Source organism: Ranitomeya imitator, chromosome 3, assembly GCF_032444005.1.
Source record: "Ranitomeya imitator isolate aRanImi1 chromosome 3, aRanImi1.pri, whole genome shotgun sequence".
Classification (NCBI taxonomy): Eukaryota; Metazoa; Chordata; class Amphibia; order Anura; family Dendrobatidae; genus Ranitomeya; species Ranitomeya imitator.
In genome coordinates this window covers 665,012,473-665,032,318 of record NC_091284.1, presented here as the reverse complement: position 1 = coordinate 665,032,318, position 19,846 = coordinate 665,012,473, and the positions used below count along the sequence as shown (strand labels likewise).

Here is a 19,846-nt window from a genome sequence, read left to right as displayed (position 1 = left end):
TTATAAGAAAATACCTAATATACAACTTTAACCATTAATAGTAAGTCGCCAAAAGAAAAATAGATTTAAATCCTGCTCTATAAGCGATGCCTATGTAGATGTCTAATCAGTGCAGATTATAGAGTACGATAAGAGGAATTCCATCTGCCCCATATCTTTTCGAATTTACCCGGGCAACCTCTATTGTGATACATTGTTTTTTCATATGGGATAATAGAGTTCACCAGATCAATCCAAACTCTAAGGGTCGGGGGGGAGCCACCCATCCATCTTAACGCCAACACTTTCCGTGCCAGAAAGAGTGTCTCACGGAGAAAGATCCCAGTATAGTTAGTAACGTCGTGACCTCTCTCCAGTACTGAAGAACTACAGGGCACCTCCAAATCATATGAATAAAATCTGCATCAGGCATATGACACCGTAAACAATCTGACGAATGTAAACGACCCATTTTAAAGAGCCGTGTCGGGGTCAAATAGGCCTGATATACTATATACAACTGAGTCATCCTATTATTGACTGAGGGGGAAACTTTAGTTGGAGATTCCAGAATATCCTCCCATTCTTCTCCCAGTACATCCAGAAGGAGTTCCCCCCCCCATTTCCCTCTGACAGAATTGATGACAGACCCATCTCCCATGGATAGTAGATATGTATATAGAGTGGAAATGAGACCTTGAGGACCCTGTGAGTTGAGGATACCTATCAAAGGTAAAGAAGAGATCGACCGACCCGTATCTACATTCCGTATGTGCGATTGGAAGGCTGACCTTAATTGTAAATACCGAAAGAATTGAGACCTCGGGATGTTGTAACTATTCTGTAATTGTTCAAAAGTCACAAAAAACCCCTGGTCATGTATGTCGCTCACCGAGAGAACACCGCAGGAAACCCAAAAATCAGTAGATGGGTGATTCAGCAATTTTGGTAGATAACTATTATTCCACAGTGGCATTTCAGCTATAACATCTACAAAATTAATAACTTTTTTAATTTGTCTCCATACCAATCTCGCCAGCCAGAGCATAGGCAACAGACGACAAACACCAATTTTCTCCATTTCCAAGAAACCTAGTGGGCAGTCAATCCGGGCAGAATGAATTAAATGACTCTCGGAATTAGGTAGGGAGCTATTAGGCATCCACTTACTTATCGCCTTAGCCTGCCTGGCAAGGTAATACAGATAGAGGTCTGGCAGGGCCGCCCCACCCCCCTTTTTTGGTCTTTGCAGAACAGATAGTTTGAGTTTGGGTCTGGTCTTCCCCCATATAAAGGATGTGATTAAAGAGTTTGAATTTGCAAAAAATGATTTGGGTATTGGTACAGCACTATGTTGAAAACAGTAATTGAGTTTGGGAAGCAGTATCATTTTAATTAGATTAATGCGGCCTGCAACCAAGAGGGGGAGTCTACTCCAGGTCATAAATTTAGATTTAATCAAATCCAACAGTGGATAAATGTTAAGTTGTAGGTCTAACCGACTGTATTGAGACATATGGATACCCAGATATTTGAAATTGGAAACCACAGGTAGCGACGTGAGAGTCCCGAGACAGGGAGCCGGAGTATGAGATAAGGGCATCAGGGCAGATTTATCCCAATTTATATATAAACCGGAGAATTTACTAAATTTATCTATGGTCGCTATCACTTGTGGTAGAGTTTCTTCCACTTTATCCATAAATATTATCATGTCATCCGCATAAAGACCGATGGTATCCACACGATCCGCGATATTTATTCCTTTAATATCTGTGGAGGACCTTATGCGTATTGCTAAGGCTTCTATCGCAAGAGCAAAGAGAGCCGGGGATAGGGGACATCCTTGACGGGTTCCCCTATGTAAGGTAAAAGAATCGGAGGTGGAGTTATTTACAATTACCCGCGCCCTGGGATTTTTATACAGTGTGTCTATCCCCCTAATAAATTTCTCACCAAAACCATATTTCTGCAGACACGCAGAGAGAAAAGGCCACTCGAGAGAGTCGAATGCCTTGGCCGTATCCAGCGACGCCAACGCCCAATCATTATCCGGCTCTAGAGAGCTATATTGAATCACCGATTGGACCCGCCTGATATTGATAGAAGTACTTTTCCCAGGCATAAAGCCCGTTTGATCCGGGTGTATAAGGTCTAATATGAGCTTATTTAGTCTAGTGGCCAATATTTTTGTAAAAATTTTGTAATCTACGTTTACTAGTGATATGGGGCGATACGATCCGCATTCCAGAGGGTCCTTCCCTTCTTTAAGTACAATAATATTTGCATCATAAAATGTGTCAGGCATGGATCCTCCCTCCCATATACTCTGAAGTACCTTCAATAAAAGTGGTGCCAATTGATCCCGATATTTCTTATACAGCTCAATAGGAAACCCATCAGGTCCAGGGGCCTTCACGGTGGCCATATCCATTATAGCTTGTTCTATCTCCTCCAAAGTGAACTCAGCCTCCATAAAGGCTTGCTGAGCTGGACTCAACGAGGGGAATGTTATATCCGATAAATAATCTGCGCATTCAAGGACACCAAAATCCCCACTAGACTTGTATAAAGATTTATAGTAATCATAGAAACATTGGAGGATCTCCTCAGTAGAGGATACCGATGAACCATCAGGTGCCCGGATCTGTAATACCGCATTAGATGTGTTGTGCTGGCGTACTAAAAAAGCTAATAGTTTGCTGGCCTGGTTCCCCAATTCGAAATAGGACTGACGGGTAAAAAACAATTTACGTTTTGATTTTGTGTCTATATGTTGAGTATATAACCTTTGGGAAGTAAGCCATGCCACCCTGTTGCCGCTAGTTTGGTTGGCTATATAAGCGGTCTCGGACTCCTTCAGCTGTCGCTCCATCTCATCATCCTCCCTCGCCGTCATCCTTTTAATAGGAAATTGTGGAGGACAGACAACCCCTCAGATATGCTTTTAGAGTGTCCCAGAACAGACCATAATTTGAGGGGTCAGGGTGGGTAAAGATAAAGCAGTTCAGCTGATCCACCGTTCTATCGCTAGAATCTATTAATTTCAGCCAGAAGGGATTTAATTTCCAGGGTATAATATTATTTGACTGACCGTATTTAAGTTTAAGAATAACTGGGCTGTGGTCCGATATCCCTCTATTGCCATGTTCAATACTATCTACCCATAGTGCCAGGTCACTAGATCCAAATATATAGTCTATACGAGACAGAGACCGTTTGGTTGACGAGTGGCAAGTATAATCCCTCATCTCAGGGTGACGTATTCTCCATAGGTCCAGCCATCCGCTACCATTCATAAACCGTGCCAATTGAGAAGAGGATTGAATAGAAGGGCCCCCAGATAACTCATCATCTAGTCTCAATCTATCCAAGGAATTATTCATAACTAGGTTAAAATCTCCCATACAAATAATACTAGCATCTGGATAATTTAGGGAGAATCCCATTGCCATACGGAGAACCGATATATTAGCTGGGGGTGGGTTATAGATGCACAGTATCACGTATTCCTTTGTGTTAATAAAGGCGTGCACAAAGACAAAGCGACCTTCGGGATCCTGTCTTGCCTCCCTGGCCTCCCATCTAACACTTCTATGGATCAGTAGAGAAACCCCTCTTGAGTAGCTGGTATGGAATGCGTGGAGGGACTATTGTACCCAAGGCTTTTGTGTACATTTAGCTGTGTCCCTGGTCAGATGCGTCTCTACAAGTGCTACCACATGGGGATGATGCCGCTTAATCTGTGAAAATACCTTGATTCTTTTACGGGGAGTCTTAATACCTCGTATATTCCAAGTCATACATATAATTTCAGACCCCATATCTACACATAAGAAAAGGAATATTGTACACCATGGCTCGCGTAGAAATCAGGAACATCACACAGAGCACAGAATTATCAATGGCGACTATCAAACATATCAAACAATCAAAACTGGTGTAAAAACCCGAACAAAACAAAGCTCGAACAATGGAGGAGTATAATCCTACACTCCTACAGTCAAACAGAAAAGGGGATACCCTTACTGGAATCAGCGTTCGGTATTGTTGATAAGCTCAACACCTGTATGGAGAGCTCCATTTTGTGTTGCCATTGGATAAGGAAGATTGCTCAGGAGTCCGGCACATTAGACACCTTGCATGTTCGTAACCATTCGGTTACCTCCGCCGGATCTGTAAAAAACAGGGAAGAGCCTTCATGGACAACACGGAGTCGAGCTGGGTAAAGCATGGAATAAATGATGTTTTTATCCCTGAGCCGCTTCTTAACTTCCACAAATCGAACTCGCTGTTTTTGGAGCTCCATAGAAAAATCCGGGAAAATTGATATAGTAGCGTTATTGAATTTAATAGGGCCCTTCTGCCTCGCCAGGCGGAGTATCGCATCTCTGTCTCTGCAGTTGAGAAGACGCGCCAAGAAGGGCCGAGGCGGAGCTCCGGGGGGAAGAGGCCTCGTCGGTACTCTATGGGCCCTCTCCACGGAAAATGTTGAGGAGAATCCATCTCCCAAGGAGGTTTTTAGCCAATCCTCTAGGAATTGCTCAGGTTGCTGACCCTCCGAGCGCTCCGGCAGGCCTATAATTCGAACGTTATTACGGCGCAGTCTATTTTCCAGGTCGTCTGCTTTTTGTTTCCAAGCATTCACAGACCCGACGGCTTTTGACAATTTAGTTTCCATAGGGGTAATGGTGTCCTCTATCTGAGAAACTCTTGTTTCAACCTCTGAGATGCGTCCCCTCATAGCTTGCATATCATGCCGTAAACGACCCACTTCAGTATGTACATCTTCTATTTTCTCAGTAAGAGAAGATCTGGTGAGGGATATAGCCTGCATCAGTTGTTCAGACGCTTGTTTAAGGGTCAGTTCTCCCTGTTCTCCCTCCTCATTACTGTCAGAAGGACAATTTTTGCGTTTGCTCTGCGTGGAATTATATCTAAGAGAGCGTACATTATCCTGGGCATCCTCTCTGGCATATTTCTTTAGTTTCTCAGCAGCCCCCCGTTCCCTTGGAGTGCTGCATGATGATTAGCAGAAGGACCACACATATAGTTGTAGCTGGTCTATTCCCCAGTAGCTGATCCGGCAAAATTAAGTCCTGGAGTAGATTCCAAGGAGACCACCAGTCATATAAGGGGATTGTCAGATATTTATAAAAGCGGCAACTCAGGGTTCACTCAGGCACTATGCCCCAAAGCAGCCCACAGCTTCCACAGGCAGCACAGCAGGAGGGGAGGGGTTAATCCCTCCAAAGTTTATGGCACAAACAGGAGCTTGTCAGATAAGGGGGGTGCAGGGCCCAATCTTCCAGGGCTCACACCGCACTACCCCTTTATTATTGCAGTAATTTATTTACCTCCTGAGTTATGCCGCTATCATGCTGTATAGCGCCGCTCTCCTCACTGCTGGAGAGCGCGCTGCAGTAATGGCTGCCGTCCTCCCAGGCGCCGGCGCTGCCCCAGACACAGTACCTATGTTTCAGCGTTCCACAGCGCTCCCGCCGCTGTCTCAGACTCAGCCTGTCACTCCACAGCGCTCCCGCTTCAGCGCCGGTGTCTGCCTCCTCCAGGGAAGGTGTATCCGGCTCCAGTGATTGCCGGCGCTGTGTCCTGTATGTCGGGACACGCGCCCAAGATGGCCGCCGCAGCCCAGGGATTTTACCGCCCGTCCAGGCCACTTCCCTTCCCGGCGTCTCTGGGCTCCCGAATCGCCGCTTTTGGGGGTCGCCGGTCTCCTGGGGTCCTGAGTGCACCTTTCCAGCCGGTGCAGCAGGTAAATCAGGGGATTTATGGCAGGATTGAGTTCAGGATGACCGGAGCTTTCCCGAGGTGCGTCCTCTCTCCTGGACTACATAGCCACGCCCCTCCCACTTCATGTAATTTTAATTTTTGAAAAAAAACGATATCGATCACATACTCCAGGGTCTCACCGACCTCCGGTAGCTGAAAACTCAGGTTTATTCCGCCTTGTGAGAGCGTTATCCACTCATTTCTCTGTGCCATGAAAAAGCAACGCTGAGGGAAAAAAAACCTTGAACAAGACCCCTTAACCCCTTTCTAACATCAGATGTAATAATCCGTCCATCTGCCCTGGGTCTATTTGACCAGTGACAGATTATTACGTCTGCGTGACCCATACACACAGGGGGGTGTTTGCAATCGCCACCGGGTGTCATACAAGAAGAGGACGTCATCGTAAGAAGATGGCAGGCCCAGGACCGGACCGCGACGCCCATCGGACCAGAACTGGACTGCCCCTGGGTGAGTATAATCTAACCTCTTTTTCTCATCTTTCAGGATACATCGGGGGCTTATCTCACCTTCGATTTTGGGGGTGACAGGTTCCCTTTAAGGGTGCATGCCTCCAGAAGCATGGGTTGGGCATAATGTAGTGGTGACTGCAACGTACTGGTCACTACAACGGCAGTTTACAATTTTCACTCGGCAATAGAGATGAGCGAATATACTTGTTACTCGAGATTTCTAGAGCACGCTCGGGTGTCCTCCGAGTATTTTTTAGTGCTCGGAGATTTAGTTTTTATTGCCGCAGCTGAATGATTTACATCTGTTAGCCAGCATAAGTACATGTGGGAGTTGCCTGGTTGCTAGGGAATCCCCACATGTACTTATGCTGGCTAAGAGATGTAAATCATTCAGCTGCGGCAATAAAAACTAAATCTCCGAGCACTAAAAAATACTCGGAGGACACCCGAGCGTGCTTGGGAAATCTCGAGTAACGAGTATATTCGCTCATCGCTACTCGGCAACATTCATTGCTGCTTGTTACTGGAAAATACCCATGGAGTCAAAATCGTCACTACACCTGTAGATAATTCTCCAATGGGTACAATTTCCAAAATGGGGTCACTTGATGGGGGATTCTGCTCTTCTAGCAATTAGGGGCTCTGTATACGGAGTCTGCAAACTGTTTTAGGAAAATCTGCAGTCCAGGAGTCAAATATCACTCCGTTCCTCCTGAGTCTCTCAGTATGGCTAGATAGCACTGCACAGCCACATATGGGGTATGGTCATGTTCAGTAGAAATTGTGGGATTAATTTTTGTTTCATTTTTACCCACATCTTGTGTAAAAATGTAAAATCTTGGGCTAAAACAACGTTTTGGTGGTAAAAATGTAGTTAATTTGTCTTCACTGCCCAATGGTATAAAATTCTGTGACACACCCATGGTGTCAATATGATCACTGCACCCCTAGATGAATTCATTGAGATCTGTAGTTTGTAAAATGAGGTCACTTATGATGGGTTCTGCTGTTCTGGCACCTCATGGGCTCTCCCAGTGTGTCAAGGCACCTGTAAACCATAAAAGTAAAATCTGGCGCTCTTTGCCTTCTGAGCTTTGCACTGTGCCTGAAAAATATTTTCCAATTACATGTAGGGTATTTGCGCACTCAGAAAAAATGGACCTCAGTTTGCTGTAAAAAAAATTCTTATTAGCCCTTAGAAAAATGAAAAACTTGAGGCTAAAAAAAAAAATTAGTGGTAAAAACGTAATTTATTCTTTCTTCACCGCTCAGTGGTATAAAACTCTGTGAGGCACATGTGGTGTTAATATGATCACTGCACCACTAGATGAATTCATTGCGAGTGTAGTTTGTAAAATGAGTTCACTTTAGGGGGTTTCTGTTGCTCCGGGACCTCAGGGGCTCTGCCAATGTGACCTGGCACCCTCAAACCATTCCAGGAAAAAACCTCCAATATGGCGCCTCTTCCCTTCTGAGTTTTGCACTGTGCCTCAAAAGTAGTATTCTCCCACATATAGGGTATCGGCGCTCTCAAGAGAAATTGCACAACAAACTGTATGGTGCAATTTCTCCTGTTACTCTTATGAAAATGCAAAATTTGGGGTTAAAATAAAATTTTTGTGAGGAAAATGATTTTATTGTTTTCACGGCTCAATGTTATAAACTTCTGTGGCACCTGGGGGTTCAAGGTGCTCACCATGCATCTAAATATATTCCATGAGGGGTCTTGTTTCCAATATGGGGTCATTTGTGGGGGTTCCAATTCCACTGTTTAGGCATATCAGGAGCTCTCCAAATGGGACATGACGTCCGCTAATGATTCCAGGAAATTTTACATTCAAAAAGTCAAGTGGCGCTCCTTCCCTTCTGAGGTCTGTCATGCACCCAAACAGTGGTTTTCTTCCTCATATGGGGTATCGGCGTACTCAGGAGAAATTGCACCACAAATTGTATATATTCCTGTTACCCTTATGAAAATGCCATATTTTGTGCTAAAAACATATTTAATATAATAATAATTTCATTTAATATAGCGGCAACATATTCCGCAGCGCTTTACAAATTATGACTGTGGGGAAAATTTATTTTATTTTTTTTTTACGTCTCAATGTTATAAACTTCTGTGAAGCACCAGAGGGTTTAATGTGCTCACCACACATCTAGATCAGTCCCCTGAGAGGTCTAGTTTCCAAAACGTTGTCACTTGTGGGGGATTTTCACTGTTTAGGTACATCAAAGGCTCAGCAAATGCAACATTTTTGAATGCAAAATTTCCTGGAACAAGTCCAATGAGGCTCCTTCCCTTCCGGGCTCTAATGTGCACCCAGTGGTTTTCTCCCTCATATGGGGTATCAGCATGCTCAGGAGAAATTACGCAACTAATTTTGGGGTTTAATTTTTCCTGTTACCCTTGTCAACATAAAACAAACTTAGGCCATGTTCACACCATCCTTTTTTTAATGCGGAATCGCCGCGATTTTCCCGCTGCGGGTCCGGAGCTGTTTTCCATGCAGGGTACATTACACTGTACCCTATGGAAAACAGGAACTGCTTTGCCCACATTGCGGAAAAACCCCAAAAAAGCCGCGCTGAATAGCTGCGGTAAAAAAGAATTACCATGTCACTTCTTTTTGCGGAACTGCAGCGGTTCTGCACCCATAGACCTCCATTGTGAGGTCAATCCCGCAGTAAAACCCGCCAATGAAAAAAATATCTGCGGGTTTTCTGCGGTTTGTGGTGCAGAACCGCTGCAGTGTGGCTTCCCCCCCGTGCCCCAATCCCACCCCCCCGTGCTCCGATGCCAACCCCCCGTGCCCTCATCTCCCCCCCTTATACTTACCCGGCCTCCCGATGTCCGTCCGTCCGTCTTCTCCCTGGGCGCCGCCATCTTCCAAAATGGCGGGCGCATGCACAGTGCGCCCGCCGAATCTGCCGGCCGGCAGATTCGTTCCAAAGTGCATTTTGATCACTGAGATATAATCTATCTCAGTGATCAAAATAAAAAAAAAAATAGTAAATGACCCCCCCCCCTTTGTCACCCCCATAGGTAGGGACAATAAAAAAAATAAAGAATTTTTTTTTTTTTCCACTAAGGTTCGAATAGGAGTAGGGTTAGGGGTAGGGTTAGGGTATTTTCAGCCATTTTAACCCTAAAAACTTCCTAGAAAACACACAGACTCTGCATAGAAAACTGCATTAAAAAACGCACTAAAAAAACGCATCAAAAAACGCATCAAAAACGCATCAAAAAACGCACCAAAAAAAGGACCTGCGTTTTCTGTCAAGAGCTGTGGTTTTTAGTCCTGAAAAAAAGGAGGGAAATCAGGAACGTGTGAACATAGCCTTAAGGTACCTTCACACATAACGATATTGTTAACGATATCGTTGCTATTTGTGACGTAGCAACGATATCGTTAATGAAATCGTTCTGTGTGACAGCGACCAACGATCAGGCCCCTGCTGGGAGATCGTTGGTCGCTGAAGAAAGTCCAGAACTTTATTTCGTCGCTGGACTCCCTGGAGACATCGCTGGATCGGCGTGTGTGACACCGATCCAGCGATGTCTTCACTGGTAACCAGGGTAAACATCGGGTAACTAAGCGCAGGGCCGCGCTTAGTAACCCGATGTTTACCCTGGTTACCATGCTAAAAGTAAAAAAAACAAACACTAGATACTTACCTACCGCTGTCTGTCCTCCAGCGCTGCGCTCTGCTCTCCTCCTGTACTGTCTGTGAGCCGGAAAGCAGAGCGGTGACGTCACCGCTCTGCTTTCCGGCTCCCAGACAGTACAGGAGGAGAGCAGAGAAGCAGAGCGCAGCGCTGGAGGACAGACAGCGGTAGGTAAGTATCTAGTGTTTGTTTTTTTTTACTTTTAGCATGGTAACCAGGGTAAACATCGGGTTACTAAGCGCGGCCCTGCGCTTAGTTACCCGATGTTTACCCTGGTTACCGGCATCGTTGGTCGCTGGAGAGCGGTCTGTGTGACAGCTCTCCAGCGACCAAACAGCGACGCTGCAGCGATTCGGATCGTTGTCGGTATCGCTGCAGCGTCGCTAAATGTGAAGGGGCCTTTAGATCTGAAGTTAATTTTTTGTGAAATGTTAATTTTTTTTCCCCACATTTCAAAAATTCCTGTGAAGCTCCTGAAGGGTTAATAAACTTCCTGAATGTGGTTTTGAGCCCCTTGAGGGGTGCAGTTTTTAGAATGGTGTCACTTTTGGGTGTCTTCTATCATATACCCCTCCAAGTGACTCCAAATGTAATGTGGTCCTTAAAAAAAAATGGTGCTGTAAAAATGAGAAATTGCTGGTCAACTTTTAACCCCTAACTACCTAACAAAACAAAAATTTTGGTTCCAAAATTGTGCTGATGTAAAGTAGACATGTGGGAAATGTTACTTATAAAGTATTTTGTGTGAAATATCTCTGTGATTTAAGGGCATGAAAATTCAAATTTGCAAAAATTGCTACATTTTCGCCAAATTTCTGTTCTTTTCACAAATAAACGCAAGTCATACCAAAGAAATTTTACCACTATAATGAAGTATAATGTATCACAAAAAAACAACCTCAGAATCCCTGTGATCTGTTGAAGCACTCCAGAGCCAATACCTCATAAAGGGACAGTGGTCAGAATTGCCAAAATTGGCCCGGTCACTAATGTGCAAACCACCCTCAGGGGTAAAGGAGTTAAATAAACACACTGAAAATATAGAATTGTGGCATGCTGCGATTGTTCTCGTGTATCAAACGAGACTCTCCAATGCAATACACACCCACGTCCTTGAAAACCCGCCATTTCATCTGGCGTGTACAATAAAAACACAGCGTGACACAACAAAATAGAATAGATGGAATAGCTATATAAACATAGAACAGATAGATATAAAGATGCCAGTCACACATTTGTACAGTGTGTGTGCAGCTTACTGCACATGTATTTAATAAATTATTTTTCTGGAAAAAATGGCATGGGCTCCCACATATTTTTCATAACCAGCAGAGCGAAAGTGGACAGCTGGGGGCAGATGTTTAGTTTGGGAAGAGGGTAATACCCATGGAGTTTCCCAGGCCATTAATATCAGCTCACAGCTGTATACTTAGCCTTTCCTGGTTATTAAAGTAGGGGACACCACAAAAAAAAAAAAAAAAAACAGAACAATGTTTTATTCATCCCATTCTCTCCACTTACACTCAAAAACATCCCCAAATAGAGGGTGAGTTTGTAGGAAGCCCGATAGAGGGAGCAATTCTCGGTATTATTGCCCCATCTGCCCATTCACAACAAGGCCTTTGCATCACCTCCTGTTTTGAGACCTACCAGACATCTTTCAATTATTATTTTGATGTTTAGTGATGATACACAATTGTGTGGTAGGGTCTTTTGTTCCAACTATTAATTAATATGCATATTTTATATGTAGAGAGGAATTCTTATGGGACGAGTAATAAAATAATATTTTTATTAGTACAATACATTTTACCCCATTTGACAATTACTTCCAGGCCATGATCATCACATGCCAAATTTTATTATTCAGACAAGTTTTCATCCACGTCTGTACACTCCAGTCATGTGGACTCCCCACAATTGCCCTTGAAAATTCAGGTCTTCTGACAAATAATTTTAGTACTTTATCACTCACATATAAATTGCATTTTTGCCCATTTAGCTTCTTTTTGACTCTTTATATCCGTCTACACAAAGCTTTACTTTCCATTTACGGTAAATTACTGTTAGGTGATAGGGCATGATCATTTTTGTTAATGACTGCTCTGACAATACATTTCTGTGTTGTTAAACGGTTAAAGGAAGTTGTGCTGTGCAGCTCCATTCAATGCATACATTCAGCTGCCACTGTAGCAAATAACAGCTGTTGTGGGGTTTGGCCCCCCATTGATCTGATGTTAATGACCTATGCAAACGAACAGGACATCAATGTTAGAAGCCTGGCTAAAAAACTTTTTAAGGGTGTGTCTGTAAGGCTGCTTTCACACATCAGTTTTTTGCCGTCAGGCACAATCCAGCGACTGTTGAAAAAAAACTGATCTGACAGATCCGTTTTTTCAATAGATCCGACTAGCTGATCCAGCTAATTGGATCCCCAAAAAATTGGAGCATGCTCAGTTTAAAAAAATGGAATCCGTCGCCGGATTCCATCATTTGACGGATCTGGCGCCATAGGCTTCCATTATAGCAAATGCCGGACGCCGTCGGATCCGACGTTGTCCGGTTTTTCACCGGAGACAAAAAAAAAAATGTAACTTTGTACATTTTTTTCCCCACCGCCGAATCAACAATTTTCTCCGGATCCGTATAACGACGGATGAAGCGTGTGGCCATCCGGCGCAATCTGTCGCTAATACAAGTCTATGAGAAAAAAAACGGATCCGGCGGCATAATTCGCCTGATTGGGCCCGAGGGCAAAAAATTGATGTGTGAAAGCAGCCTAAGCCAGCCATCAAACACAGAAAAGAGACTTCAGCTTCATGGAATGGAATGGTGGAGCCTGCAAGTTTTTCATCTTTCTGTTATCTCGAGCCTCCCAGACAGTGTCGGAGAATTGGCAAGTATGCCTTTGATCTTTCTGTATCTCGCGTGTCCGTACTGGAGATTTACAATGTAGGGTCTCATTCAGACAGCAGTGCTCAACATACGCGTTGCATCCGTTTTTTTTACATGTACCCACTAGAATCTATCGTGCTGTTCACATGTCGGTGTTTCTTCATGAACTGTTTGTACATGCAAAACTCATGGAGACATGGCCGTTGTTTTCTGGTATCACAGATAAGAAGGGCTCAGGCTGCTTTTACACTTACCGGGTTTTCTGCGGCCGGCTGCAATTTTCAAGGTCTGCCACAATATCGGACCACAAAAAACTTGCGAATCGACGTTTTTCAGGTTCCCAATACTATAGCAAAAGTAGTGGGAAAAAAAACGGCGGTCCGCAAAACCGGAAGTCACGGCACACCGCAAAAACAACCTTTCCTTGTTATTGCGGCCCCACTGATTTACAATGGGGGCCGTGTCCGTAAGCCGTGAAATATAATCGAGCAAGCTCGTTATTTTTTCACGCCAGTAAATACGGCCCTCATGGTCTTACAGCGTACGGTGCTCCTATGAATTCTTGAGGCCAGTTTTTGCGGCCCCACAGAAATGCATTGGGGCCGAAAAAACAGGCCCGCAAAAACATGGCAAGTGTAAAACCAGCCTAATACAAGTCTATGGGTCTGTGAAAAACACGTACGGCACATGGATAGTATCAGTGTACCATCCGTGTCCTGTCCGTGTAGAACGTCGTGAAGGATAGAAAGGTTTGTAACTACTGATGAGCGAGTATGCTCGTTACTCAAGTTTTCTGAGCATGCTCGGGTGTTCTCCGAGTATTTGGGCGTGCTCGGGGATTTGTTTTCTGTCTCCGTAGCTGCATGATTTGTGGCTGCTAGACAGCTTGAACACATGAAGGGATTCCTGTTTGTTAAAGAATCCCCACATGTATTCAAGCTGTCTAGCAGCTGTAAATCATGCAGCTGCATCGACATAAGCTAAATCCCGAGCACGCCAAAATACTCGAAGAATACCCGAGCATGCCCAGAAAACTCAAGTAACGAGTACACTCGTTCATCACTATTTGTAACTTATTTATCTGTAAAAAACACTGACGACAACAATGGTAAAAAGGGACCCAAAACCGTACACTGATCCAAAAACACAGATGACACCTGCATCCTTTTTTTTCACGTATGTGTTTAAACAAGGATGAGTGAATGAGGCCTGAGTCTAATCCATAGAGTACAGCACCACGTTTTCAAAGAGTTAATCCTATTCTGCCCAGCTACCACACAGCTGTCTCTTCTGTCACTTGTCAATCAGGTAACAATGACACGGCTGTTGGCGCTGGAGCAGCAGTCCTTCCTCTCTAGCAAATCTGATCTGATTCATAGACAGATGAGTGGTCTGGGTGTGTGCCGGAATATACTGGAAGTCTCACCTCTGCTACTGTGCAGAGTACGAGAAAAAGGTCAAACAATAAACCAGGGAAAACCACAATATGTATACGCAAAAAAAGGCATATACCCACAGGGTACGCTCTAGGCATATATGTGGCAAACGCACATGAAAGAAAGTTACTGATTCATCTTCATGTAACCTTGTAGCTGCAATGGCCCAAGAGCTAAGACGCTCAGGATGACGCCACCAGCAAAACAGCACAGGCCCTTTAAACAACAATCATCATATACTACACACACACCTTGCGCTTTTGCTGCTTGTTTAATACAAATTTGAAGCTGTTTTACAGTACCAGCAAAGGCTGTGAGATTTCAGAAATCTCATGCACACACTTTTTTTCCTGACTGATTTGGAAAACCACTGTGAGTTTTGCAAACTGCAGCATGTCACTTCTTTCAGACTATTTGCAGCTTTTTTCACCCATAGAAAACAATGAGTAAGTGCAAAAATGCAGCAAAAAAACTGTTTTTCTGCGGTTTGGTGCAATAACCTTAGGCAGTTGCATCTTGTTTTTTTTTTTTGGGGGGGGGACAAAACTATCAGCATGCTCAAGAAAATAAAAACACAGCAAATCCTGCTTTTTGTAAGCAGCTTCTTTACTGCCAAGAAAGCAGGTTTAGGCCGGCTTCACACTCAGCGTATGAAAATACGGTCCGTATATTACGGCCGTAGTACGCTGAAATGTCCCGAAAATAGTGGTCCGTAGCTCCTCCGTAGGCAGGGTGCGTCAGCGTTTTTTGCGCATGGCATCCTCCGTATGTAATCCGTATGGCATCCGTACTGCGTGGTTTTCTCGCAGGCTTGCAAAACCAACATACCGCTATAGAAATGATCCATGTGTCCCAAAAAGAAAAAAAAATATATATATATACTGTATATATATATATATATATATATATATATATATATATATATATATATATATATATATATATATGTCATTAGACACATATATGTATATATATTAATATTTATTCCAGCGCTATACAGCTCCCAGGCTTTCTAGGCAATTCCCACGATCTATAAACAGCCAGCAGAGGGCGCCTCACCGCAAATGAAGCTAAATATAGCTCATTGATCTATATTTAGACTCATTCTCCGGGGTTTTGCAGCGAGGAGCAGCCTGCATTAGCACAGCTCCTTGCTGCAAAATGTTTTAACCCCTTCAGAAGGATTTACATCGTTGGACGTTACAGATCTGCGGAGGGTAAGTATATTGTTGGTTTATTATGTTTTTTCTTTCACAGAACGAGGGTCTTCAGTGATTGGATTGGGCGTAGAATAAAATACTCCAACAACCATTGTTTTTATTTCATTAAAATAATTTTAAATAATGTGTTTGTGTTTTATTTAACCCTTTCATTCAATTGGATTAATAATGGATAGGTGTCATAATTGACGCCTCTCCATTATTAATTAGGCTTAATGTCACCTTACAATAGCAAGGTGGCATTAACCCTTCATTACCCCATATCCCACCGCTACACGGGAATGGGAAGAGAGTGGCCAAGTGCCAGAATAGGCGCATCTTCCAGATGTGCCTTTTCTGGGGTGGCTGGGGGCAGATATTTTTAGCCAGGGGGGGGCCAATAACCATGGACCCTCTCCAGGCTATTAATATCTGCCCTCAGTCACTGGCTTTACTACTCTGGCGGAGAAAATTGCGCGGTAGCCCACGCCAATTTTTTCCGCCATTTAACCCTTTATTTTAAGAGCTAGAACGGCCAAATTTTGCAGATACACACTACTGACATTAGTAGTGTGGAATCTGCAAAAAAAATGGAGAGAAGACATGGTTTACTGTATGTAAACCATGTCTCAAATCATGTCGGGTTTTAGGAAGGAGAAAGAAAAATCCGGTAATTGAATTACCGGCTTTCAAGCTGTATAGCGCTGGAATAAATATTAATATATATACATATATGTGTCTCACTGACATATATATATATATACCTATTCTATGTGTACACATTTATTCTACCTATTGGACTGTAAGCTGTCAGTGTGATTTTACTGTACACCGCACTGAATTACCGGCTTTTCTCTCTAACACCGCTGCGTATTTCTCGCAAGTCACACTGCTTGTCCGTGTGAAATCCGTATTTTTCACGCTTCCATAGACTTTCATTGGCGTATTTCTTGCGCAGTACGGTGACAAACGCAGCATGCTGCGATTTTGTACGGCCGTAGAAAGCCGTATAATACTGATCAGTAAAATACGGCAGATAGGAGCAGGGGCATAGAGAATAATTGTGCCGTATTTTTTGCGAGTTTTACGGACGTAGTTTCTGCGCTCTTACGTCCGTAAAACTCGCAAGTGTGAAGCCGGCCTTAGCCTGTGGAAAAAAGCAGCAAAAAACACAAAGTGTAACCACTAGAGTTGAGCGAATTTTTCAAAATTCGGTTCAAATTATGATCAGCGGCTAAGATTGTTTTTGAAATAGTCACCGAATACAGCCGATTGTCAGTGGAGTCAATGGGAGTAGAAATGACCAAATATGTTCAAAGCCAATTGTCAAACTTAAATTCGGCATGGAAAGGGTACTAATATGGCACGATTGGCAAATTCAGATTCAGTGACCGATTCCAATCATATTTGCTCATCTCTATTGAGCAGAGCCTAAGGCTATGTGCCCACGATCAGGAATAGCAGCGTTTTGGATGCAGAGCTCTTGCTCTGATTCAAAACACTGCGTTGTACAGTACATGCACATTGGATGGGATTTATAGAAAACCCATGCCCACTGTGCTTCTATTTGACGCTGGGTAAACTCACCCGTGGTGCGGGTTTACTAGTGGCAGCACCTTGATTTCCACTGTAGATATGTATTGGATGCAGTAAATCTGCATTGCTCAGTGAACACATACGGATTTACCTGCGTGATTAGAACGCAGCACTTTGGACACAGCGGAAATACACTGCGTCCAAAGCGCTGCTACTTCCTGATCATGGGAGGTAGCCTTAAGGCTTCTTTTACACTTGTCGTGAATTCTACGACCGGTTTTTGCGGGCCGTATTACCGGAATTTTCACGGTCTGCTGCAAAAACGGACCACAAAATCTTGCGGATTGCTGCTTTTATGGTTTCGAATACCAGGGAAAAAGTATTGGAAAAAAACGGCGTCCCGTAAATACGGGCTTCACGGTGCACCGCAAAAACAAGCTTCTGTTGGTTTTGCAGCCCCATTGATTTTCAACGGGGGCCGTGTCCGTAAGCTGTGAAAAATATTGATCAGGCTCGATATTTTTTCATGGCCGTAAAAACGACCCTCACGGCCATACGGCGCGCGAACGAATTTTTGCGACCCGATCAGCTGTTCGGCTCCGCAGCTGCATGTGTCGTGGCGGTTTGACAGTAACAACACATGCATGGAGAACCTGTTCGTTGGGGTCTCCATGCATGTGTTGTGACTGTCACACAGCCGCGACACATGCAGCTATAGCTTGCCGAATGAATTAGACGAGTAGGTGTCACCATGCCCTGCCCTGGCTCCACAATGCCCTGCCCCGGCTCTGCTTCTTTTGGACAAAAGTGGTGTGAACAAAATCTAACAGTTGCAAAATCTTTGAGTCTTTTCAAACAGAAGGGCAGCGAGTCAGCGTGCTCGGCGGGGCAGCCAGTCAGCGTGCTCGGCGGGGCAGCCAGTCAGCGTGCTCGGCGGGGCAGCCAGTCAGCGTGCTCGGCGGGGCAGCCAGTCAGCGTGCTCGGCGGGGCAGCCAGTCAGCGTGCTCGGCGGGGCAGCCAGTCAGCCTGCTCAGCACCACTTTGCGGGATGTTTCACCTACACAGCCAGAGGCACTGAGCTTGGGCACTGCAATCAATAAACACCAGGAGCATCAGCAAAGACTTGGTGCTGGACCTAGGGACAATGAATAACACAGTTCGTATTTATTTATTTTTTTTAAATAAACTGTACATGGTCTGATATGACAACAACCACTTTAAAGGGATTGTCCGGCCTTCAGCTACAAGTCTGCAGTCACTATGACTGACTGCTATTATGTGAGCTGCAAACATGTGGTCACGTGCCAACTAGACCTGCTCAGCCTCGCTCACTGCAACTGTATTGAGGCCAGAGACATCTGGCCTGAATGTGCCCAGAAGTGTGCAAATCACAGCAGCGGAGAATCCTGACAGTGTGTAGGGTGCGCGATACATGGAGCCTCACACATCTGCAGTGACTGCGGACCTGCAGCATAAGATCACACATCCGGGTACTCCAGGGCCAAGCGCAGGGATTTGGGGACTGTCTCCTAGCTTTCATCTTTTCCTGCAGTAATGATGTCATGTACATCCACTGCAACCAATCACAGTGAGGCCTGGGAGACGGAGGCCAATGATTGGCTGCAGCAACTATCTGGCTGTATGGCACATCAACAATGAGTGACAAGTGCACAAATCCAGACAAGGAGCCGGCCCCTCACCCTGGGGGATGGGGAATAAACAGGTGGTGCTTTTCCTCTATCCATTCTTACTGCGGTGTTATGTAGTAACCTCTGTGACAACCGCAGTGCCCGGCACTCACCCAGCCCAGCCGGACGCTCCTCTCCTCGGGCTCTTAGGCGGCATGTCAGCTGTGAAGACGAGGGGTAATGTGGGGGACGGACAGCGCCGCGCACTCTGCAGGCTGCACTGTGTACACGGGGCTGTAGCTCTGCCGCTTCCTCCTCAGTTTACACTGCAACCGCGGGAAAATGAATAAAAAAATGACTTCCGGCTGCTGTTACCAAGCAACACTGTGGGCGGAAGGATAGGGACGCGGTGAGGCTGCGGTGGCCATATTTGATCCGGGCGCCTGCTTCATCTTCCCTCACTTCATAGATTAATGCTGTGACTAGGCCGTAAAACGTAGATGAATTATTCTCGGAAACGAAGTTTTTTAGACAGCCTTCCACACTGTGAGGGCAACTGCGGCAGCAATAAAGGGACACAGGGTGACAGGGCACAGCCGAATAGCTAGAGATTGTGCCCTGGAGCCTTAAATATGTCGCTTGTAATCCCTGCCTGCCCCAGCTGCGGGTGGGGTTGAATTGGTCAGGTATAATTTACCTCAGACTTTGGCAGAGCAGTGAGTTTGATGGACCCTGTTTACCACTTTGGTGACCCTTGAGTTGGTCAGGTATTGTTCAGTTTCACACCTTGGTCAGCCAAAACAAAAAAATAGGATTTTTCATATCTTCTAGCCAGCGAACACTGCTGGAAAGAAGATATGAATGGCGGCTTCAGCACCACATGGGGGGCACAGCGCTTACAGTAGCGCTGTCTCCTGCACGGTACACGGACTGCACACGGACAGCGTCCGTGTGCGGTACGTGTTTTACACGGACCCATTGACTTTAATGGGTCCGTGTAATCCGTGCGCTCCCACGAACACTGACATGTATCCGTGTTTTGCACACGGACACACAGTCCGTGAAAACACGCTGACATGTGCAGTGACACACTGATTTCAATGTGTCTACGTGAGTCAGTGTCTCCGGTACATGAGGAAACTGTCACCTCACGTACCGGAGCCACTGACGTGTGAAACCGGCCTTAGGGCGAGTTTCATGTGTCAATTTGTGTGTGTTGAGTTGCATGTGGCTACATGCA

The 19,846-nt window shown here is 44.8% G+C and overlaps 1 protein-coding gene across 1 annotated transcript in view; it reads right to left on the bottom strand.

The window, feature by feature from the left end:
• RB1 (RB transcriptional corepressor 1) overlaps nt 1–18,965 on the bottom strand; it is a 398,991-nt gene extending 380,026 nt beyond the window's left edge. The window contains exon 1 of the mRNA XM_069758297.1: nt 18,780–18,965. Coding sequence (XP_069614398.1) covers nt 18,780–18,823 — 44 coding nt within the window. The 5' untranslated portion in view covers nt 18,824–18,965. The remainder of the gene's footprint in view (nt 1–18,779) is intronic.
• Between the last annotated feature and the right edge of the window lie 881 nt (nt 18,966–19,846).